The 25,692-nt window shown below is 37.6% G+C and overlaps 1 protein-coding gene across 3 annotated transcripts in view; it reads left to right on the top strand.

Moving 5' to 3' along the window:
* Positions 1–25,692, top strand: part of IKZF3 (IKAROS family zinc finger 3) — a 52,745-nt gene that overhangs the window by 1,635 nt on the left and 25,418 nt on the right. For 2 of the 3 annotated variants that reach the window (XM_034756154.1, XM_034756151.1), the window contains exons 2-3: positions 9,147–9,200; positions 10,286–10,396. In XM_034756154.1, the coding sequence (XP_034612045.1) occupies positions 9,147–9,200; positions 10,286–10,396 (165 nt within the window). The remainder of the gene's footprint in view (positions 1–9,146; positions 9,201–10,285; positions 10,397–25,692) is intronic. The other variant, XM_034756153.1, reaches the window with a different exon arrangement.

The following is a 25,692-nucleotide window of genomic DNA, read 5'->3' as shown; positions in this document are numbered from 1 at the left end:
ATGTATTGGCATGAATAATCTGAGTAAAGATATCCCACATACCACACAAGGTCAATTTCTTAAGGTAGATAACAATGTAGATCGAAATTTAAAGTGAAAATCAAAATGTTGTCCATAACTGCATACTACCAGACATTATATTTTCCACCGTATGTCCAAGTCTAATTTAAAATACTGTATAGTCCATAAGACTGGTTTGATTTACGCCTCTTTATTCCATGAGGAACATAGGGCCTTCATCACAGCTTTCCAATATTGAGCCGAGAAGTAGTGTATAGTTCTGTAACGGCTTTGTTTTTTACAGGAACAGGTTGTTAGCCCTCTTCCAACTTCTTAGCAGGAGGACAGGTGGACTGCTTTTGGTCAGGCTGAAGGGTAGGAGCCAATCTGGCATGGGTGGCCCTACCAGTTATATTCTTGCCAGCATAGTTCTCAGGGTCATAGGATTACTCAAGCCTTTCCATCATGTTGAGGCACAGTCCATGGGGAAGGATGTAAGATTAGCACAATGTTATAGGACCAGATTAAAGTCCCATTGTGTTTATTTTGAGAGAGCTATAGACTAAAAATCTGTAAACTGTTACATTTTGAGTTTTCAAGGTCATTTTCTGGTTTTAGCAGAGAGCTAAGGTGGAAAAGAATCAGTTTAGTTTACTTAGGTTATGACATAATTTATTTATAAAATTGAAATGTCTCAATTATTTTAAAAGGGAATTAAAATTACTAGGAAAAAGGGAATGCTTTAATGGGAAAGAGCTTTAATGCCGTATTAGCTGGACTCTCTGAGGCTATGAGAAAGATACTATTAGGGACACAGGTATAATCTAAAAAGTGAAAAGAAATAACTTTGTTTAATACAAGATGAAATAGGGCCAAGTGTTTTCTTCAGGAAGTTATTGAGGTTTGAAATGCCAAGTAAGGCACTTCAACCTGAAAATTAAATAGGCTTTCCCTTGTTCACTTGTTAGAAGTATAACATAGTTTTGAATATGAAAAATATTGGAAATTATATGACAGTGGCAAAAGAAATTACATACTATATGTAACAAAGACTGATCTTGCATTAGGACTCTTGGTGGATTCAAAATTTAAACTGTAGATCTGATTGCAGACAGAGGCCTAGACTGTTGTATTTTTATTTCAGTTTCCTTGTGCCTATTAAGATTATATCAAGACAAAGTAAATAGTTTTAATTGCTCTACTACATGCAATAATAGCAGGGATAATTGTCTTTAGAAACTGAAAATAAAAGAGAATGCAAATAGTAATCTGTGAAATAGGTATTTGCAGTGAAATGCTGACTCCACTGAAGTCAATTGGAAAACTTCAGTTGATTTCAATGGGGATGAGATTTCATCCTTGATATGTGGAATGACAGTTGCACTGGAAAATGTAATATAGTAATAGAAAAGGCAAAATCCTGCCCTTAACTGATGGTGGCAAACAGAGAGAAGAGAACATAACAGTGCCAGATTCACACTTGCCATTCTGCAGGTTAGAGCTGTGTGGCCAATAGAAAGATATTATCCACTTTATATTTAATTGAAAAAAAAATCACAAGTCATTGAATACATGGTTCATTACATATGTTCACAAGTTATTCAGCCATGTCTGTATGCTGGTCAGATAACAGAATAAAATGTTCATAAAATCATTTATCTTAAAATATAACAACATTCCTTGAATAAGTTTGTTGTTAAGTATTATTTGACAGCTCTAATGCTGGCATAGAGTGAGTCTCACTATCTGTTGCACTTGACTTCTGTTTTGTAAATGAACATTGCGCACCAAATGCAACATACACTTTAGTCAGCTGCACCCTTCCCATATACCCTAGCCAGCAGTTCCTGCCTCCATTAAGTTTATGAGGACTAGCCGATATGTAAGTGAGCCCCTCCTTGCGCTTTTCTGAGCGCTAAGTAGAGATATTGTCTTACTGTTTTCATGGACACAGAGGCATCCTATGTCCATTTCTCCTTCTAGCACACCTGCATGGCACAAGGAAGGATTTGGCTCAAAATATTTTACTGAGAAGGGAGGTCTGAGGATATATGAAGAAAACATAAGGGCTTGAAGGAAGGTCCTTTAGAGAAGACTAATGTCTGATGAAATTCAGGTGCAGATGAATGGATATTGAGGCCTGAAAGTTATGCAAAGACTGTGGTATTAGTGAATGGGGAAAAAACATGATACATAATGTCATTATTTTTTTTATTTTAATTAATTAATTTATTTACAGTGACGTATTTCCCAAAGCCCCAGTCATGACCAGGGTCCTATTGTGCAAAACACTGTACAAATCCACATAAAGGGATAGTCCCTGCACTGAGAGCTTAAGGGCTGGTCTAAACACAGTTTTTGTACCACCATAACGAGTGGTTTAAAAACCAATATAGTTAAAATGGTACAGCTCCCTAGTATGGATGCAGTTATAACTTTAAAGATGCTTATATCGGTACAGTTTAGTGAATTAAAGTGGTATAGATTATTGAATACAATATAAAAGTTCTTATACTGGTATAGCTGATTGAATACCATACAAAGGTGCTTATATTATATTATATATAACTTATTTGAATAAGATATACCTTTATGTGGTATAACTGTGTCCACTCTAGGGAGTTGTATTGATTTAGCTATATTGGTTTCTAAATCAATATAGTGGTACAAAAACTGTGTGAACATAGATCAGCCCTAATTTAAAATAGTCTCTAGGTAACTTTAATTTATATTTTACTTCCCAAGTCCATTTGTGGACCCTCAAGATCAAATAGCTGCTGCAGTACAGTGCAGCCACACCCCCAACATGTTCCTGATATACCCACTGTGTTTAGTTCTGGGAGTTTGGCTCCATCCAGGTGCCCTCCCCCCCCACCCCATGCCCGCATAGGGAGCCTTTCCCACTCATTTTAAGGCCTCTTGATTCTGTCACAGTGGAATAAAAATATGATAGTGTAGCAAAATCAGGCTGTTTGGTACATACGCTAGTTGTTTGTACAACTTAGAAGGTATAAACACACAAATAATTAGAATTGATATCAGTGGTCCCAATTGGACATCTACCTAGTTATTATCAGCTGGTAGTTTCCCATAAGTATCACAGTAGAAGCCTGTCATACACTGTTCTAGGCCTTCATATTTAGACATTATGGGGTAAGAAAATGACAAATCGAATGCCTTAGCTGTGAAACTCCTTGATTTCTAAGTCCAATATTTCTAGTAATATTTAATTTTTTTGCATTTAACTTTTTGACTGTGACTTTGGAACATGACAATGTAATGTGTTTATTTCTGATATAAGACAAATATGAAAAAAGTTACATTGCATAAACCAATGGACCCCTGCCTTTTTTGCTGAGCATTTTAACACCTTTTCTTTGGATATGATTTGAATATAATAAAAGTAGGCTTTGAAAAAAAAACCAGATTATTGGAGAGTTAAGATTTGTAATAATTTGTTTTTATTCCCATGATTGATGGTTTCAGATAATATAGGCTTCTGAAGAGGATCTTTTATCACATGAAAATGGAAAGATAATTCACATTTCACAATTTATTATTACACTGAAAATGTAACTGGAGGACACATTAATAATAAGAGAATTAGCTATTTTTTTCTTTTATTACTTGTGCTCATTGCCAATGGAGAGTATTTGAGGAATTTGCATTGTCAGAAGGGAATACTACCCCTTTTACATTCCTGATTGGAAAAAAAACAGGGATAGTGCTTTTTTTGGTTTTTGTTTTTAAAGAGAGAGAATTTCTGAAAAGGGCAAAGAAAGCCACAGGAAGGGCATATATATATATCAGTGGACAGATATTCACTCATAGAGTGTCATGAGATACAGGAAGGATGGATTTTGCATTTGGATTTCTTATTTAGTTTTATGGTGGGTAATATCACATGATGCCAGATGATTCCTTTTTGAGAACACTTCAAGAGATGCTTAGGATCTCAAATTATTCCAAAAAGGTTATAGAACAGGATGTACTCCATAATTTGCCTGAAGATCAACCTGTTGTAGATAACACATAAGCGACTTTTGTCTCTGGGTAAATTCATCTGTACTGTACATTTTTGTGAACATTAGAGTTAGAGCAGGTCTTCAAATTACGCACTATATGTTATAGTATATGAAATACAGCTTTCTTTATTTCTGAGATCTACATTGCAGATATCAGAGATGATTTTTTTTATCAATACTTCAAAAGAAAAAAATTAATGTATTGTTTAACATTTATATTGCGGTAGCACCTACGTATCTCCAACAGGTTGGGTCCCATTGTGCTAGGCATTGAACAAACTTGTAGTGAATGACAGTCCCTGCCTTCTTAGAGGTGGATATTTTTATCTTCTTGGGATCAGGCCCATCAGGAGCTAAGAATGTATGTCATGTAGCTAAAACCAACATTTTATTTGTCCATTCAACGATGAAAGGATTAGAGATGAAACCAGAGCATGGAAAAATCAAAGCAATACATGCGGAACAAGTACAATAAAAAATACTGCATGTGAACAATACCCATCAGATCAGCAAACAGTTGCCCAAGAAATCAGAGAGTAACACAGAAGGAAATTAACATTAATGGAACAAAACTACTTAGCCCTTCTATTTAGTTCATGATCAGCATATCAAGTGGTTATTTGATATCGGTGGGAAATGGGATTGAAGAAAAACATTAGCTTTCCCTGGTGGTTGTTCATCAGATGATGTCTTCTCTGAAAGTCTTTGACCAAAGGGATCTCTTTTTTCATTACATAAGGTACCTGGTGAAATGTATGGGCAAGAAAACCAGTGGAAAATATGTACTAACTACTTAAGCTAAATAATCTGTTCCACCTTGCATTTTGCTGTGATGCCAGGAGTTCCTTTCCCAGACCTGAAGAGGAGCTCTGTGTAGCTCAAAAACTGTCTCTCTCACCAACAGAAGCTGGTTCAATAAAAAATGTTACCTTACTCACTTTGTCTCTCAGTGGAAAAAACTGTCATACAAAATGAAGTACCTTCAACACAACCTTCAGGACATTTATTGTAAAGCATTTAAAAGTATAACATTTTATAGAAATTAGCATGAACACCCAACCCCCCAAATTGCTTTCCTTCTAATTCAGGCCCCAATTCAGGAAAGCACTTAGAGACTCAAGCATGTGCTTAAGTTCTTTCTTGAACTGCACATTCAAACATTAACTTTGGAAGACTTTATTTTGCAACATGCAACACTATTCAGAAATCACAAAATCATAAATGAGTCAGAAATGACAAGGAGGAGGTTATTTCCACAGTCCAAATATATATATTACTGAATTATCACACTTCATATAAATCTGGACATGGTATTAAATTATTAGATTTCAGAGCTGTGACATCCCGTAGCAGTTAAATGAAAAATAAATGATTAAGAGAGGGAGAGAGATTACCTCTTTATGTTTAGGAATTACATTATGACATCTTTGTCTTTATGAATATCTCTGCTTTAGATCTTATATAGAGATCTCATGGTGACCTAGAAGGGATGAAGAGACATGAATAATGAAAGGCTGTCAAGCGATTAAAAAAATCACGCGATTAAAAAAATTAACTGCTCTGTTAAACAATAATAGAATACCATTTATTTAAATATTTTTGGATGGTTTCTACATTTTCAAATATATTGATTTCAATTACAACACAGAATACAAAGTGTACAGTGCTCACTTTATATTTATTTTTGATTACAAGTATTTGCACTGTAAAAAAACAAACTAAATAGTTTTTTTCAATTCACCTAATACAAGTACTGTAGTTCAATCTCTTTACCATGAAAGTTGAATGTACAAATGTAGAATTATGTAAAAAAATATATATATATTTATTCAAAAATAAAACAACATAAAATTTTAGAGCCTGCAAGTCCACTCAGTCCTACTTCTTGTTCAGCCAATCGCTCAGGCAAACAAGTTTGTTTACAGTTGCAGGAGATAATGCTGCCTGCTTCTTGTTTTCATCACTTGAAAATGAGAACAGGGGTTCTCATGGCACTGTTGTAGCCGGCGTCGCAAGATATTTATGTGTCAGATGCGCTAAAGATTCATATGTCCCTTCATGCTTCAACCACAATTCCAGGGGACATGTGTCCATGCTGATGACAGGTTCTGCTCGATAAGACTCCAAAACAGTGTGGACCGACACATGTTCATTTTAATTATTTGAGTCAGATGCCACCAGCAGAAGGTTGATTTTATTTTTGGTGGTTCGGATTCTGTAGTTTCCACATCGGAGTGTTGCTTTTTTAAGACTTCTGAAAGCATACTGCACACTTCGTCCCGCTCAGATTTTGGAAAGCACTTCAGATTCTTAAACCGTGGGTCGAGTGTTGTAGTTATCGTTAGAAATCTCACATTCTTTGTGTTTTGTGAAATCTGCAGTGAAAGTATTCTTAAAATGAACAACATGTGCTGGGTCATCATCCGAGACTGCTATAACGTGAAATATATGGCAGAATGCAGATAGAGCAGGGGATATACAATTCTCCCCCAAGGAGTTCAGTCACAAATTTAATTAACGGATTATTTTTTTAACAAGCATCATAAGCATGGAAGCATGTCCTCTGGAATGGTGGCCGAAGCATGAAGGGGCATAAGAATGTTTAGCATATCTGGCACGTAAATACCTTGCAATGCCAGTTACAAAAGTGCCATGCAAATGCCTGTTCTCACTTTCTGGTGACATTGTAAATAAGAAAAGGGCATCATTATTTCCTGTAAATGTAAACAAACATGTTTGTCTTAGCAATTGGCTGAACAAGAAGTAGGACTGAGTGGACTTGTAGGCTCTGAAGTTTTACATTGTTTTGTTTTAGAGTGCAGTTATGTAACAAAAAAAATCTACATTTGTAAATTGCACTTTCAGGACAAAGAGATTGCACTACAGTACTTGTAGAGGCGAATTGAAAAAATACTACACCTCTATCCCGATATAATGCGACCTGATATAACACAAATTTTGATATAAGGCGGTAAAGCAGTGCTCCAGGGGGGCGGGGCTGTGCACTCTGGCGAATCAAAGCAAGTTCAATATAACACGGTTTCACCTATAACGCGGTAAGATTTTTTGGCTCCCGAGGACAGCGTTATATCGAGGTAGAGGTGTATTTATTTTGTTTATCATTTTTACAGTGCAAATATTTGTAATAAATAATATACACATATTCAGTTACAACACAGAATACAATATATATGAAAATATAGAAAAACATCCAACATACTTAATAAATTTCAATTGGTATTCTGTTGTTTAACAGTGCAATTAAAACACCAATTAATTGGTGTTTTATTTTTTAATCGCAGTTAATTTTGAGTTAATCGTGTGAGTTAACTGCGATTAATCGACAGCCCTAGAATAAATATTATGGTCTAGTTTGAGAACCAGTACTTTTTGGTGCTGTTTTTGAGTCTGCCTCTTAGTTTGTTTGACCTCGAATGGATCTCTTAATTTTTCTATACCTAAATTTCCCCCCATCTGTAAAATGTGTATAATAATATTTACCTAACTTACAGGGAGTTTCAGAGGCCTCATTAATGTCTGTAAAGCATTTTGGGATCCTTGGCTAATACACACTATGGAAATGCCATGTATAACTAAATGTGAGAGAACATAGGGATTCTGATTTAATTTTAAGATGAGATTTTCACAAGTATTCAGTGTTGCCCTAAGTGCTCCCATTTAAGTTCAATGGGAGAAGAGTTAGGCCAGTGCTGAATACTTTTGACAATCCCACTCTTAAAAAAGATCAATTTTTTCTTGCTGTTTACTGCTAATTACTATTTAACCATAGTGGGAGCTATACACATACAATATTTGAGAAATTAAAGCTAAACATAAGCATTTAGGAGACCAAAATAGATCCAGAATTTTTAGCAACTTTATCAGGCAGGTAGGTACAAGACTTTTTTTTTTTTAAACTTACTTTTACTATGCTGAACATGTCAGCAAGGTCACACTCGCCCAGAACTTTTAGGATAACCTCATACAGTGCCAGGCATCTTTACTTTTTAGTTAACAAAGCTTTACATTTTGATGTTGCAGAGACCACAAAAATGTTCCATAAACAGTGGTGGTAAAGAGAGATAATTATGGGGTAAATGTCAGTAGTGGTTAACACCTCACTGCCACAGTATGTGTATTTCTGTTATGTAACTGTCAGGAATGAGTTTTATGTGCTCTGGGTCTCTTGTTTTATTGTGTAAAGACAATTCAAGATTTTTTGACAAGTAAAGTAAAGACACAAAAATAGTGAAGGAAAGAGGAAATAAAGGAACAGGGAGCTATGGCACCATTAAAAAGGTGAATATTAATATCAGCCACATTTGTAAGTTGTCATGAAAGTACAGGCATCTAGAAAGTGCAATACATTGATCTATGCAGGCCGGGATTTAAAAAAAATCAATGACTGCCTAAGCTACTAAGGTCACATTTAGACACCTAATTAAGTCATTTTCACAGGTGCTGAGAACCTGCGGCTCCCATTGATTTCAAAGGGACCTGTTGGCTGCTCAGCACTTTAGAAAATCACATCACATATACTGTATACATTCCTAAATACAGACTTAGGAGTCTATCTTTAGTCTCCAATTTTTTAAAATCTCTGCCCCAGTATCCCTATGAGAATTCAGAAACAAAGTTAGTTTTGCACCCCTAGTTACACAAATTTGATGTAGCAAAATTAATAGGAGCTTTTTTCCTTGTTGTTAATAAGGGAATTTAGGAGCGTCTAGTACTCAGATCCACAGAGATCCCCCCGATACATAGCTACTACCATCAAGCTGCATTCAGAATGAGGTCTTAAATGGAAAACATAGATGTTTTGATTCAGTAATAGTGAGAAACTATAAAAGGAAGAATGCTGTTTGCTTATTTTGGACACCTAACACTAGTCGAGCTATAGAAAAAGAATGGGTATAAATTAATTATATTGTTCAAATTCCACTTGATAAAAATAATTCTTTGATAGCTCTTTCTTTAGATTATTAATGTGTCAATTTTGCTGTTTAGGTTTATTCATAATAAATTATACTCTTATAGCTTTGTTAGAGCAGAGATAATTTAAAAAATATTATTAGCAATTTAGATTGCTGCTAGCATTTACTTTGTCTGTGTCTTTTCCAGATTCACAGTCAGGTATGGACCTAAGTAATTCTCAGGAACAGTCAGTGGCTACAGGTACTGTACCCTTAAGCTTTCTCTCACCCTACTCTTTAAAATCTTAGTTAATTTTAACTGGAAAAAAAATGAAAGAATTGCACAGTCTGTTCAGATTAACAATGTACTAGATGATACGTTACAAAACTGAAGAGGGACATTACAGGACAGAAAATTAAACTCCGGAGTTGAAGTAAATGCATAAGAGGGCAATAGAATTTTAGAAAATAATGTGATAGAAGAGAAATCAAAAGAATGTATGATTGAGAATTATCATTGCTCATGGACAAAAGAAAAGGTTTTAGAGATGAAGCTGGAGGTTTTGGTATCTGGTTAAGAGATTGTTGGGGCTTTTTCTGCCTGGGAGGCAATTTGGAATTGTGGGAGAAGCACAATAATTGCTGTTTCTGCCAAAATGATCATCAGTGAAGTAGTTAACAATTTTCATATTTAAGGGTGTGATTTTTCCAAAGCACCTAAGTGATTTAGGAGCACAAATCCATTTACATCAATGAGACTACTCATATGGTTAAAGTTAAGCATGTGTTCAAGTACTTTGCTAGATGGGGGCCAGAGTTTTCAGCACCTTGCAGGATTGAGCTCCATATGAACAAAGTACGTCTTGTGATCATTTTCTATGCTTTACTTAAAATTCTTGTTTATTTATCTGCTAATTCATAAAATTAACTAATTTGCAATGGGTCTCCTAGTCAATAGGACACATTAGAAAGGTCCTGCAGCATATTACATATAATTACTTATACTTCAGTTTATCTCTGTTTTTAACCTGACTCAGAACATTTCCAGAATATTTAAGTCTAAACAATAGATTAACGCTCCTTTTAGATGTATATTCTATGGTATTGGTGATAGTTGTTGTTTTAGCACGGTGTGTGGTTTTGGGGATCTATTCCCAGTTCTATCAGTGACTCAGTGAATGACCATAAGCAAATCATTAAGCTATGTTGCAATGTTGTCCATCCATAAAATGGGTACTGACACGAGTGTTGTGAAAATTATTTCGTTTGCAAAGTGCCTTGAGATAATTACATGGAAGGTGCTATTGAAGGGTTAATTATTATCATTTAACATTTTCCTTTCTTCAGAAGGACAGGAAGTTTTGAAAGACTGTAATGTGAACAAATTCCAGGAGATGGAAAACATGGATAGTAGGGAAGATATGAAAGAGCACTGTCAACCTCATGAAGAAACAGGAGGTAAACAGGGGTTGCATGATGAAAACCAATAGTTAAAGATCTTCTTATTCCTTTGATTGATTGTGTTATGTTCATGCCTAGAAGTTTTAATTAAGATCATGCTCCCATGTGCTACGTGATGTACAAACATTGAAATATGAGTTTGAGGTCTGAACATTTTAACAGATTCCCAGGTGATATGGAGATTGGAGGAAGTACTACTAGTTCCCATCAAACAATCTCCATGTGCAGATTGCACATAGGTCATTTATACAGGACCCATGAAACATACACTATCAAGTTCATTATCAGATAAATGCTGTACATTTCAATCTTGGTTTTATGAATGAGTTCATAGATTAACTAACTTTATTATTTAGCAAGCTCTAATGGTGTGCTCAATGCTGTACAAAAACTCAAGGAAAAATGGTCCCTGCCCGAGAGAACTTATAATGTATTACTTACACAGACAAAACAGATCGTACAAATAAAGTAAGTAATAATATATCAGATACGAAGACTGTAGAAGAAGGGAGTGTGGGTGCAATTTTGTTGGGAGCCATGACAGACTTTCAGATAATGAGAGGAAGGATAAGCAGTATTATTTGGGTAATGCACCTCATGCAGAATCATTCACTCAATGTTTTGTTGTTGAAAATCATACACTGAAATGTTTTGAAAAAAGTAGTTTGCATATAACAAGATATACCTGCTAGCAGGGCACTGTGCATCAATATCACTTAGTCCTTTTGTTAGCTCAGAATATTTTAACAGCTTTCAGCTTCATTTTCTAAAGAAAGGGTAGATTATTCTAAACTCCTGGGACAAGGGTGCACTGTAGAATCTTAAACTGCTGCACACCGTAATCTTTTCCCTGTAACTGCTCAGTGAGGAAAAAGCTGAGCAACTCCAGGTTTTTATTGACAATGAATTCAAACAACAAACAATTTCTATATATCTCTCAAGGAAGATACAAGTATAAGCACAAGTATTATACCCATGTGCACCTATTTTTAATTGGAAAGAGATCCTATGTACATTTATAAGTCTATTTAACTCTTTCTATCTAGAAACTGGTATGGCTTCTTCTCTGTAGTATCAAAGCACCTAATAGGCAAAAAAGATAAAAGATGCAGTCCTTGGACTCCTGACAGTCTGTCATGGTGTGGTCTTTAGGATTGCAAAATTTGGGGGGGGGGGGGCTTGAAATAGGTCTCTGTATCTAGATGGTCATAAAGTGAAATCACAGCATTAATAAACATTCCAGCTACTCTGAGTAGAGCATGTTCATTTATGCCAGTTCTCAACCACAGACAGTGAAAAATACTGCTTGGCAGAGGATGTGGTAATATATACTGAGGAAAAGGCATGTGGTGTTTTACCAGTTTCATATTGCCTCTCAAATACAGCATGTCCATGAAAATACACTAGTATCAAGACAAATTATGTCTGTGGCTTCAGGTGACAGTTTTCTGAATCAGGATTTACTTAAATCATGCTATTTTTAAAAAATTGTCTCTGAATTGGTCACCTAAGTCAGGGATTCTCAAACTTCATTGCACCGCGACTCCCTTCTGACAACAAAAATTACTACACGACCCCAGGAGGGGGGAGCAAAGACTGAGCCCACTTGAGCTCTGCTGCCCTAGATGTGCCAAAGCTGAAGACCAAAGACTTCAGCCCCAGGCAGGGGGTCTATAACCTGAGCCCTGCCACCCAGGGCCAAAGCCCTGAGGCTTGGGCTTTGGCTCTGGACCCCAGCAAGTCTAAGCCAGCCCTGGCGACCCCATTAAAAAGGGGTCGTGACCCACTTTGGGGTCCCGACCCACAGTTTGAGAACCGCTGATCTAAGTGAATAAAGTTAGACATTATCTGTTTTTGCCATAACTTGGAAATAACAGTTTTACTTTGGTCTAAAATGAACTTTCACATCGAACCTTTGAGTAATTAAAAATAAAACTGCTTTAACAAAATCCAAAAGATACATAAAGTAAATTTAGTGCTAAACTGGTGAATGAGGCTAGAATGACCATATTGGAGATGGAAGTACTTTATTTCTCCACAAACTAGGTATAGCACAGGCAGCAGGAGTAGAAAGTGCTTCCATACCACATCCTGCAAAAGTGTTCAGTTCTGGGAAAGAATGGGCTACTTAGGCTTTGGCCACACTTGAAAGTTATTTTTGTATAACTACGTCAGTCGGGGTGTGAAAAAAACCATACCCCTGACCAATGTAGTTATCCTGACATAGTTGCATCTACACTGGAGGTTATGTCAATGGAAGAGTGTTTCCATTAATGTAGCTAACGTTGTTTGGGGAGGTGGTGTTCCTACACTGGCAGAAAAACCTCTTCTGTTAATTATCAGAGGGGTAGCCGTGTTAGTCTGAATCTGTAAAAAGCAACAGAGGTCTTGCATCTGATGAAGTGGGCATTCACCCACGAAAGCTTATGCTCCAGTACTTCTGTTAGTCTTAAAGGTGCCCCAGGACCCTCTGTCACTTCTGTTAATGTATGCTGCGTTTACACTATGGGGTTATGCCAGCATAAGCTATGCAGACATAGTTGTGCCAGTATCATCTCCATAGTGTAGACATGCCCTTAGAGACTGAGGACCAGATTTTCAAAGGTATTTAGTCATGTAAAGATGCATATAGATGCCTAATGGGATTTTTCAAAAGTGTATAAGCAAGTTAGTTGCCTAACTTCCTTTGAAATCAATAGGATTTAAATGACAAAGCTGCTTAGGTGCTTTTGAAGAGCCCACTGGACACTCTTTGCATCTTTAGTCACGTACATATCTTTGAAAATCTGGCCTGAACCTACAGTGTACCACCTGCCCAATATCCTGGCATCAATCAGGACATTAGTAGTTACTTGACTACCCCCTACCTTTAGCTCCTTCACAACATTTTCCCAGGCACTTCACCAATCTGCAATAGTATGGAAAGGAAAAGATACATCCAAATAATATATTTTATGTGCAGAGAAGAGAACATTTATGTTGACCCTGCTCTTGTACATATGTTACATTATTTTATATGGCAGCTGACCTGCTGCAAGCCTCTTTTGTGCAATAACTTTTATTCTTGAAAACAAAGGTTCTGTGAATTTTACACATCAAAGATACTGTTATTAATATCAATACATCATCAATTCACTCTTCAATAAACTACCTCACCATTATAACATCCATCCTTCATGAAACAACCCAGAGTATAAACCCACTGCAATACCACAATAATCCACTCCTCTATGAAGATCCTCAACGTACAAATAAAGAGATTTTGAGAAACAGAAGGATGTCTTTATTACATAAAAAGACATACTGCAGCTTCACAACATAAAATGACATTTACTACTTAAGAACACAACAATGGCTACAGTGGGTCAGACCAATTGTCCATCTAGCTCAGTGTCTTGTCTTCCACCAACGGCCAGTGCAAGATGCTTCAGAGGGAATGAACAGAACAGGATAATTATTGAGTGATAGGGAATATATAGTCCAGTTCCAGTTTCTAGCAGTCAGAGGTTTATGGACACCCACAGCATGGGGTTGCATCCCTGACTATCTTGACATTGATTGATCTATTCTCCATAAACTTACCTAATTCTCTTTTGAACCAGTTATACTTTTGACCTTCACAACATCCCCTGGCAACGAGTTCCACAGGTTGATTGTGTTGTGTGAAGAAGTACTTCCTTATGTTTGTTTTAAACCTGCTGCCTGTTAATTTCATTGGGTGACTCCTGGTTCTTGTGTTATGGGACCTCTGGTTCTTGTGTCTTGTGTTTGCTTCACATACAGTTCTGCACCATCAGTCTGATAGCATATGCACACAGTAGTTCAAATTTGTGCAGCATGCTGAGTGTAGGCTATGCTAACAGGCTCAAGTGCAGTTGCTTGTGTGACTGTGCACGGACTGATACCAATCCAGCTGCCTTCGCATTCCATTGTTAGGTTTGTTGTAACTATGAAAAGATTTATTAGCCATGGCAAAAATGGGTATGCAGCGTCATCCAGAATCACAGTGGTAACTTGACAACATTGTTGGTGGGAATACAGTTCCCCTTTCTCTGCTCTTCACAAGTCCGCTGTTTTTGAAAATTTTGGCATTATGCTCTTTGCTGGACTACCTTGGGTACACATTCATGAACATCCTTTGATGATCCACCAAAGCTTTCATCACCACTGCAGCTTTGAAGATTAAAAATAAATGTTTAAATTTAAAGAGTTTTAAATGGATTCAGTTAGTGTGACTCAAATGCTACGCTTTGTGGGTGGAGAAGGTCCCAGAGCACCAAAGTTGACACAGTCCACTCTTCTGGGTGGGGATGCCATGGAGGAGCTACACCAGGACCTCCACACCCCCTGTAAACCACAGAACCCTATTCCACAATGTCATGGAGTTTGACTTACAGCAGGATGGGGGAAGGAGGCTGGGTTTCTGGTGTGTTCCAGGCCTAGAGAAGAGTTCAGTAGCAGAAAAGATGGTGCCATCATTGCGACTTTGGAAATGGAAGCGAGGAATGCAGACTCAGGCTAATCTGGGCTCTTTCCTTCTTTTCATCATCACCAATCCTAAAAGTTTTACAGGTCAAACCAGGCTTTGATGGCATCTGTGCAACCAGGGTTGTCCATATTCTGGCCCCTCTTGTGGCCTTTGTACTCTGTTTGATCACACACCCTGCAACACATTCTGTATTGTCCTGCAAGCCTCCACAACATACCCTCCACTGACTTCCCATCATCAAACTTGTCCCCAAAAGACCAGGGTGGATAGTTTTCACAGGGAAGTCCAAAATCTCTTCCACGTTGAAGCAGTGCTCTCATCCTTGTGGTCTGGTGCTTCACTATCAAGCTTAGCTCATCAAAGGCCAACCAAGAAGCCTTCTTTCCTATCCTGATGTTATACAGCCATGGACGCTCGTACCAGGTTTTGAGAAGAACTCAGTTCCACCAGCTTATGGTCATTGTCCATGCCCAAATGGTGTTTCCATCTGCTTGGGTGGCGATCAGGCATTTGATAGTTTAGTGGGTTTTTTTTTTCAATTAAAAATATCTCCAACAATAATAATTTTCCTTTATTACTGCTGTAAGCCAGCATTTTCCCTGTTATATGATTAAATCATCCATACCTGGTAACAATAATCACTAGTTACTTAGAGCTTGTTCACTTATTAATCTTGCATTATCAGTGGAGGTGGTCTCTACATAGAATAATGGAGACATGGTTTCAGGCTTTGTGCGAGGTGGGGACAACTGAAATTTGTATTTTGTCCAATTCTGGACTGGTTTGGTAGAAGTTTTGGGCTACCTTTGCAGATGGTGAGATTGGGAAGCGTCAAGGAGACATTACAGAAAATTAATAATGGCAATAAATTAATTAATGTCAAAATACCTCATCAAAGCTAATATTCTTGTGGCATTTTCGTATCACTCTTCACTGTTCTCAATGGAAAACAAGAAGAAGCACCCAGGAACATTGCAAATCAGTTGTAAGAAAATCTGCAGTTGTAGCTAGCGATTTCAAATTCACACAGTCCCTTGGTCACACAAACACACCTGGTAATATGATGCTCCCTCTGCCTGCATGCCACATGCTCAAAACATGCAAAGGAAAGGTCACAGACGGTGAGTGAAATTCAGCCTTTCACACACACAGCCCAAGTAAATGGGCTTCACCCTAGTCTGATCACTGAATATAGTGCAAGCAGTTAGACAGAGGACTATAGTATTAGGTTAATAAAAAGCTTGGTGAAGAACAAAGAAAAAAAAAAAAAAACCTTGCTGCCCCAAGGGAATTGAAGTTGTATGCTGTGGTGCACATGGTGTATGCCTGCCTGCAACTACGAAAAAAAAACTGTTCCTATGGTGCTTCCTGTAACTAGTCAGAAAAGAGACAAGCAATGAGGCAGATATTGGGGGAAGGATTTAGACTTCCCTTTCCTTTTCATATCCCCCACCATGGTGGCTTTGAGTGGCAAATATGCTTAACTGAAGAGTCCTTACTTTAAAAATTAAATTAAAAATATTTGTTTCCATGGGAGACACAGGTCAAGCACAAGTATTGTAATTAAAGTCTCAATTCCGTCATTGGTTGAGGCAGACTACTTTTTCAGTGTTATGAATGTTAGCTAGCTTTCATGGTTGTGAAATAAAAAGAAATAGAAGCCACATTTGTGGTTTATGGATGCTAATTGCTGCTGCATTTAGGTGTGTGAAAGGGGGCGGTTAAAAGGCTGGAGTGAGACAGGAGAGGCTGACAAACCCTCGCTTAGGCGCTCACTGAGGTTCCAGTGGTGCTGTTTAGCACACGCACTTATCTGCTTGAAAAGGAAGTGCCGTTTTTTATCAGAATATTACATCTCCCAAGCCTAGATCGAGCCCTGCCGCTCATGGGACTCAGGGGTTATCTCACAACATCAGCAGTACTTTGCTGCAGAAGTTCACTTAACAGGGGATTTCTGTAAGTGTTAAAACCAGGCAAGGAGTCTGTACTGGTTAACTGTGTCAAGTCTGTGAGCTTTGATAGCTATGTATGAACTGCAAGTCACATCTCCCCAATGTTATCAACAAAAGATTCACTCTACTTTGTTTTAACTCTGCAGTACTGTACTGTCAACAAAAAGCAATACTGCCAAACATTTTTAAATGACATCAACAAAAATTAATCAGTTTCATTACAATTTGTTTATGAATGACATACAGTTGCAGATTGTGTTGTACTGAGCACTTATAACAGGGCCCAATGTAATTAGGAATTAGAGGTATGAAAACTCAGTAATCTTGATTGCCTTAGCCAGAAATGTGCAGCCATTTCCTTAGTCTGTTTAATCCATTATCCTTACCTAGGAAAAAGAGACTAAATTTCTTTTGAGGTATGTGACTATCATATCTGGTCAGAGAAGGCAAAGCCAAGGAGAAAAAAGGTACATACTATTATTCAATAGATTCTGGAATTTTTTTCCAGTAACATTTTTAGTTCTTAAGGTAAATATATTCTGTACTCACTTTTCTGTGTTCACACTGTATGTATCCCATAGATCCATACAATACAACTGAGAAATTAAAACAGGGATACTTATTGTTTCTTTTTGTAATGAAATGAAATCTAGACCAGGGGACCTATTTTTTTCCCATGCAGTATACAACACGAGAGGTGAAGATGAGAGAATGGCCCTGGAAATCAGATCACACGTCACATTAGATAAGAATCAGTTTACAGAAACATGGGCTAGTAGAGATATCAATTAAGATAACTCATACTTTATCCCCGACCTATTTATGTGGCAAAAAAGAACGAGTTTAATAATGTTTGAGTCACTGGAAAGATGCTGGAATACAGAAATTAACCCGGAGGGGTCAAAACTAGATTAAAGTGCAAAAATAATTCATGGATTATATTATTGCAACAAAGTAACTCTGGAGGAAGCATTTCTGGGAAGCATTTGTGATCTAAAAATCTATCTTCAAAACCTGGATTATCAAGAATTATACATTCAAATCCTGGCTTGGTTGATTCACCTTTCATTCTTCCAAAATAGATAAATTAAGTTTCATGCAGTTTAATCTGTTTGGGTCTTTTGGGCAATACATTAAAAATGAAGGTCCTGTCTTCTCTGCATGTTCATTAAATTTCCACTGGTACTTTGCCTTGCTTTTTTTGGCTAAATTTTCCCCCCTCTTTACACATATGGTGTACTGGCTGCTAAACTCCACACAAGAGTGATTCCTCAATCCTGTATATTGTGCATAATTTTGAAAACATTTTGGAATCAAATTTGCTACATAAATGTCAGTTAGTATTATCAGGTGCTATTGGAATAAAGGACATTTGAAAATCTATTTGAGAGTGATTAGCAAGATTGTACTTTAAACATTTCAGATTTTGAAATGCATTTTAAAAACCAGATGACCAAAGAAAGTCAAGCCTGACTGATTACATTAGTAATATGTCTCTTAGTATAACCTTTAAACACTAACGAATGAGATTATCAGAATTTAGCATGTAACTTCTTTCAGTCTGACTGTTATGTCCAGATGTTTTCTGATTCAACTGTCTTACTGAAGTGTGATTTAACGGTTGTGATTGTATCTGGCTTTCTGGACTTTAGGAATTGTAGTTTTAGAAGATGTCTTCTATGAGTGATGTTATCTAAATCATAACAGAAGAAAACACAGAGTTTAATCTTTTTTCTCTCTTTTTTTTTTTTTTTTTTAAGAAAGGGAGATTTTAAAGGACACTAAAGTTCAGAAAACCAGTGCCAGAAAATCTTGTAAATTAAGCAACATTGGTATAGACAGGATTTGAATGGGAGAGCTCAAGATAAAATTCAGGCACTGCAGGTGATGCAGTACGAAGTGGTGTTCTCTCTGAGTCAATAGTAAACTCATATCCCCAAATAATGCCTGATGTTCTAGTCAAATTCCATCCAGGATGATTACATTCCGCTTCCCTAAATTCCTACTGCAGCATTAGTTGGATATAATATATAGTTGCCATCTTTCAGTCCAGAGTTGATAGCACTTCGCTTTGGACAATGTAATTCCTATATAGATAGTTTATTCAGTAAAATTTGGTAAAGTGGTTTGGGATCTTTCTGAATGAAAGCACTATAAAGTGTAAGACCATTATTAAAGGGCAGACAATTGATAATACACGAAAGCTAACAGACAGTACTCTTTATAATATTTGGGCATAGGATCCTTCATGAAATTATAGGTCTCCACAGGGGGAAAAAATCATTATGTTAGTCTTTGATTAAAAAGCTCTAAGAAACTGAGGGTTAGGATTAACTCTGAATTTTCTGGCTCACTTGATTTTACAGCATAATTCTTATGATGTTTTATTTTGTTGTAATTAATTATATTTTAAGATACATCAGGTTCTATTTTGATGATAGGAGGACAGTTATTAAAAGGGAAATTGTTATAGATAGACGTTAAATAGACAAATGCTAGGAAGAGTATTCCTGATTTTTCTACTATTTGACATGCTGTATTTCAGTCTGATTTGCTTCTATTTTTGTCTGAAGTCTGAATAAAAATAAAGAGACTAATTAGCATAGAACATGCATTCCACAGAGAGGAATTATGAAAGTTTCTCTCCTATTTTTAGAAGTGAAATTTCTACCAGGTGCACACTACATTGGCTCATTTAGATATCACCCTTGAAATGTGCTGTATACAGTGTATAAGTTAAATGGGTGTTTATTTCCTTATCACCGTAAAATGTAGATGGTGAATTATAGTTGCAACAGACAAAAATAATATGACAGTAATAGAGGACAATAGAGCCAGATACTCACTGAAGTCAATGAAGCTTTGCTGATTTACACCAGATGAGGATCTGACCTATAGATTCATGGAATATCAGGGTTGGAAGGGACCTCAGGAGATCATCTAGTCCAACCCCCTGCTCAAAGCAGGACCAATTCCCAACTAAATCATCCCAGCCAGGGCTTTGTCAAGCCTGACCTTAAAAACCTCTAAGGAAGGAGATTCCACCACCTCGCTAGGGAACCCATTCCAGTGCTTCACCACCCTCCTACTGAAAAAGTTTTTCCTAATATCCAACCTAAACCTCCCCCACTGCAACTTGAGACTATTACTCCTTGTTCTGTCATTTGGTACCACTGAGAACAGTCTAGATCCATCCTCTTTGGAACCCCTTTTCAGGTAGCTGAAAGCAGCTATCAAATCCCCCCTCATTCTTCTCTTCTGCAGACTAAACAATCCCAGTTCCCTCAGCCGCTCCTCGTAAGTCATGTGCTCCAGCCCCCTAATAATTTTTGTTGCCCTCCACTGGACTCTTTCCAATTTTTCCACATCCTTCTTGTAGTGTGGGGCCCAAAACTGGACACAGGACTCGAGATGAGGCCTCACCAATATCGGATAGAGGGGAATGATCATGTCCCTCGATCTGCTGGCAATGCCCCTACTTATACAGCCCAAAATGCCATTAGCCTTCTTGGCAACAAGAGCACACTGTTGACTCATATCCAGATTAAATAATTATTTCGATAAGACAAAATCTCAGGCACACTGGCTCAATGCTTGGAACACCTATGGAGAGTGAAGCAAAGGTGGCTTTGTGCTGGTCCACCCAGTCCCTGGTGCAATGTAGTGCAGCCCCAACCTGCTGGTAAGCACATTGCCTTGTAATGGGGCTATAAGACCTACCGGAATTGCCAGAGTACAGTGAGTTCCAGCCATGCCTATTCTATCCCTAGGGCAGAAGGGGACATGGTTGGAGTCAACTGCTGGGGAATCATGAGTTTTGAAATTAAATGGACAATCAGGTGGAGAAATACAGAAAGGTCGCAGCTCTGACATGGTCTGGAGTAATGGAGAAGGGCTGGCTCAGAGGACTGGTATTAGGCACTGGAACCCTTTTACTTCTACTTGCCTGTGAATCCAGTCCAGATTAGTAGAGCTCATCTGATGGTTGTTCAGGGGACTATGAAATGACTTGAGAATATAATTTCAGTGCCTAGTGGACAAATAATCTTCTCACAAAAATCACCACAGTTATCATTAATTGGCCTTATCACCATTTTCAGCAGAGAAGCCTCAAAGTCTGACTGGGCCAGGAGGACTTGAATTCCATTCTCATCCTTACAGTTGATACCTGCAGCCACATTGACATAATGGTGTGATGGAAAGATCCTCTGCATCTGTTTGTGTGGTCCCAGTCCTGTACCAGGCATAACTGTGTTGGTCAGAGATATGATGAGGTGTGATTTGTGACCGACATATCTGTGTCGCAAAATCCCTTAGATTCAGTAAAACCAGCAAAAGTGTAGTTTTACTGGTAAAAGCTGCATCCACACTAGGAGCACTTTACAAGTATATGTATTTTCTAAATGGACAACTTACCCTAAATGCTCAATTACTGATGGACAATCTACACTCATTCCTATATCTGCTTTCTACAACCAACTCACTGTACAACTTTTCATAAGTGATGTACCCAAATACTTGGATGCTAATATTTAAACTGTATTGTTAAATTTATTCACCTAAATTTGGATTATTGCTGATTATGCACTATATGTATCTTATGACTTTTAAACAAACGTTGTATTTGTGGATAATCTAAGCACTATACCCAGATGTACAGACACTCTTTTCTTAACCTGTGTATTATATAATTTTTAACATGAACTTTAATAAAACTTTTACATCTATACTGACAAAGTGCTTGTAGTTTAGACCTGGCCTAAATTGCAAGCTGCCTGCCTGGCACCTTTCTCCAGTACTAAATATACTGAAAAATATGTTTGTAATCTTTATTGAAATTTTCAAAAAAGTGTTAAATTACATGTTCATTAAATCTTAAGAAAACATAGAACGGAAAGGAAAGAAGTAATTTATCTAAGGTTTTGTAATTGGATGAACTGTGTGCATCTCCTCAAGTATTTGATTATGGATTTTTCTTCTTTGTTTACCCTTTCACTCGATATTATTGAAAATGGTTGCCATGTGATAGAATTACAGTATGTCCACATTGCATTATGTCCATTGCGTAGGGATTCCTGAGCTTTTCATAGACATCCAGGATTGTGAATTCTCTTTAATATGTAAACTCTTCTGACTTCTTCAGTTTTGTGGCATACAACTGTGCTATTCTGCCAGCATAGGCTAGAAAATCTCACTTTCTGTGAGGTGGCAAAGCGCAGTTTTAGTATCTCACAATTCTCTCTTGTACTCACAATTCTAGGAACAGTTTGTGGAGACATTTGCATACTGTATGTAACAATTCATCAGTTAATATCAGTCAGATACAGGTAGTCACAAAACATTCTAATCCTTCTATATATATATATACTTAAATATATATATAGAGAGAGACTTCCTTTTTGTTCTTTAGTTCTCCAAGCTTCTGAATCCTATGAACAGCTGTCAAAATCTGGTAAACTATCTAGATGCTTTCACAATTTGTTTAATTGGATAGTTAGGAAATGGCATACAAGAAAAGCTTTTTCTTTTCTTTTCTTTTTGTTTTTAAGTCTGGCTGAACATCTGTAGCATTAGGGGCTCATTATCTCAGAATTGGCATAGCAAATCAGTAGCATCATTAAAATGCCACATTAAGATGATTAAGTTTCTTTGTTATCCATTTGACTTTTTGCATGTGTTGAGGATTTCATTATTATGACCCCACTTCTCGTACAATACTTGAACAACATCACCCTGTTGTGCTGTTGCCTTTAATGGCTTCTGATTCTTAATCTTTCTGTCTTCGGTAACATCAGTAACAAACTTTGCTCAGTAACAGCACAAAACTTACATTCTTTTCCCTGTGTTTGATGTCAAGGAATTGGATTAAGCATGGCAATTGAAGGCTGTTCCCCTGAGAATTCTTCTTAGAGAGTATAGTCAAGACAACACACTCTTTTTTCTTAATTATTTGCTGTTATTGACTTTTTATTATTATTCTTTCATTTACAGAGCATACATATGCAGAGTTTCTGTGGTGACTCAGTCTAATGTTGCCATCACAGCTTTATATTTTGGATCTTTTCCAGAACCCATTGTTTTTACAGTGTTTCAGGTGAAACAAAAATATTACTCTGGAGTATGTCTTTCATCTCGTAATCATCACCCCAGGAAATGAAACCATGTGCATCAGCCCTAATGTATCACACCACCACTTTGTTGTGTAAAATCTACCAGATCCTTTCTGCTGTGTGTATTGTCTTCAGGAGGGGCCCCAAGAATGTAGTTACCCAGGCCAGGACAGATTACTTAATTCATCTCTATTAACCTCTTCACTTTCCTGAACACGGAAGGGACAATATGTATTTCAGTGAGCCCTTTGAGAATATCCTCATCTTTCCTCACTTTAATTCTCCTCCCCCATTCTGTGCATTCTCCTTTTGGCTGAGGAGGACTAGATTGGACATTCTCTGGAACCTGTCAAAATCTCTCTTTAAGCAACATGAAGCATCCCCTCCCAACCACCAGTGTTATACTTCCTTAGGGCTTCCTGTGCCTGCCAGCTTGCAAAGCAAAAAGGCCAGGACTAGAAATTGAATTTGTCTCCTGCATGGCAGTGCAGACCTCTACTACCACTTGATCAATTATTGACCTACTTTTCCTAGGCCATTTCTTTTCCTTGGGAAAAATAAATATTGCCACTTGTTCTCTTCTCTTCTCCTATCACAAGCACACTGAGGGACTTTGGTAGTACTACTTTCCCCTTAATTATGGCCAACATCTTAAGGTCACATTTCTATTCCAACATTCACTCAAAATGAAATAACTCTTCCCTAATAGGTTCTGCTTTCTGCTATCTTTTAGTTGTCAGTAGCTGCAATTTTCCGTTGAGGTTCTTTTAACGCCTACATGCAAACTGAAAAGCACTCAAGCTTTGGTGGGATATCACCGACAGCTGGAGTGGTAGTGATGATTTAGGGGGGAGGGCCTTGATCAGAACTCAGGTGCATCCTTCTCATTTATCATCAGAAAACAAAAACATTGCAAACAGTGTGCAATAAGGAAAAAGCAAAACAGTTATTTTCCATGGTGGAACCGTAAGATATTGCCCAAACTATACCAGTCTGCATCATCTATCCCAGTGGAAATCAGGGACAAAACACATGTATATTATATACACGAACATTGGCATATTTCTCTAAAGAGTAAAAAGATGTGAACCATGAACTTGTGGTGGGAAACAAAGGATAAAACTGTAGAGAAGTCTTCTACATCAGAGGTTAAGACCAGTTCTGTTCCCCTAAGCAGCTGCATTTAATACAGATGACAGGTAAAACATTAATTAGTAAGTGGAAATTTAAATGTATTTCTGAAGGTATCAGCAAGGTGCAGCTGCAGTGTGCACTTTCTTTTAACACACTGTACAGGACCTGATGAATTATTTTGTAAGAATTGTCTTCTTTTATTAAAAAATAAATCTGTGTGGAAAAGAGTTTTGTTTAACATTCCCCCCAACAACTAGCAGTAAGTATTGTGCAAAGTTATACAACTAGAGGCTACATTAACTTTTGCTTGAGCCCTGTCTGCTCTGGAGAATCCCCCACTTGGGGGCATGGGAATGGGCAGCAATAGCTTCAAGCAAGGAAACCCCGTCAATGTTGTGACTCCAAAAGAGATGCACTGTCCAGGAGATAGATAGGGAGGCAGGATTACTCCTGAAACAGATAAGGCGAAATAAGGTACCTGTGTGGATGAACCTCTGGTGGACCATTACCCAAGACCGGTCTGAATCCTTGGGTGATCTGTGGGCTCTGAGTGCCAACCTCCCTGCACATAGAGAGGAAAGGGGAAAGAAACACACTTCCTGCTGAAAGAATCATCTAAGGGAAAAACTGAGGGAGACCTGGAATTTTCCTCACGACCAGGACCCTCACAACAACTTGCTCCCCGCTCTCCCCCACACCTTTAAGCCAGAAGTAAGGACACAGGCAGAAAATTGCACCCTAGTGAGAAAGGGTTATATTCTTAGACAAAAGCATATTTGGTGCCCATATAAATGCCTGAGCTCACTGAAAGTCTTCAGGACATAGGAGTATTTTTCTTCCATACTTTAGCTGAGAAGTTTGACTTCATGAAAGGGTTTATTGCTTGGTTTTTATTTTTTCACTTTTTTTTTTTTATGCTATCACTTCATTTTCACTGGCACCAATTGTTTTTTCTCTGTATCTGATGTGGTTTCTTTATCAGATCCAGAGATAATGCAGTTTTGATAGTCCATGTTCTACACATTAGAGAAAGGGCACACACCTTGCTTAGCAGGAAAGCCATATTTAACTGCCTAACCCTCATTTCTGGAAAGGTGCAGGTGGCCAGGAGTGCAATACTTTCAAACAGGAAATTACATATTTTATCTCTAAGAGAATGGTCAGTCTCCTCATGTTTTTACTCCTGGAGCATCATCTCCCGAGTGAGGGGTTATTATTTGCAAATGGCCAACTACTTACTACACCACTGTCCCATCTTGCCAGTAGGGTCATTTTCTAACCAAAACTAGCCACCCAGAAAAAATGGGAACTCAAAGGATCAGGAGCCTATCCAGGGACATTTAGGAGAAGGAGGCCAAGTATGGCCTAGCAATAGGGCAGTATGCTGATATTTAGGGATACCTGAATTCTTTGTCAGACACGTGCTATATGACTGTGGGCAAATATCTTGGGGAGGAATTTGACCTCTGAGATCTCTTTGCAGTTTTAATGGAAATTAATGGATGCTTCTAAAAGCTTTTGAGATCATTGGATAAAAGTTGCTATTTGAAGTGATAATTAGTGAAAATCCTGATGAGGATTGTTGAGAAGGGGTCTCGCCTCACACTA

This window comes from Trachemys scripta, chromosome 23 (genome assembly GCF_013100865.1).
Source record: "Trachemys scripta elegans isolate TJP31775 chromosome 23, CAS_Tse_1.0, whole genome shotgun sequence".
NCBI classification, from domain to species: domain Eukaryota; kingdom Metazoa; phylum Chordata; order Testudines; family Emydidae; genus Trachemys; species Trachemys scripta.
Note: the sequence above shows the minus strand (reverse complement) of the source record. Positions and strands in the feature narration are given on the sequence as shown.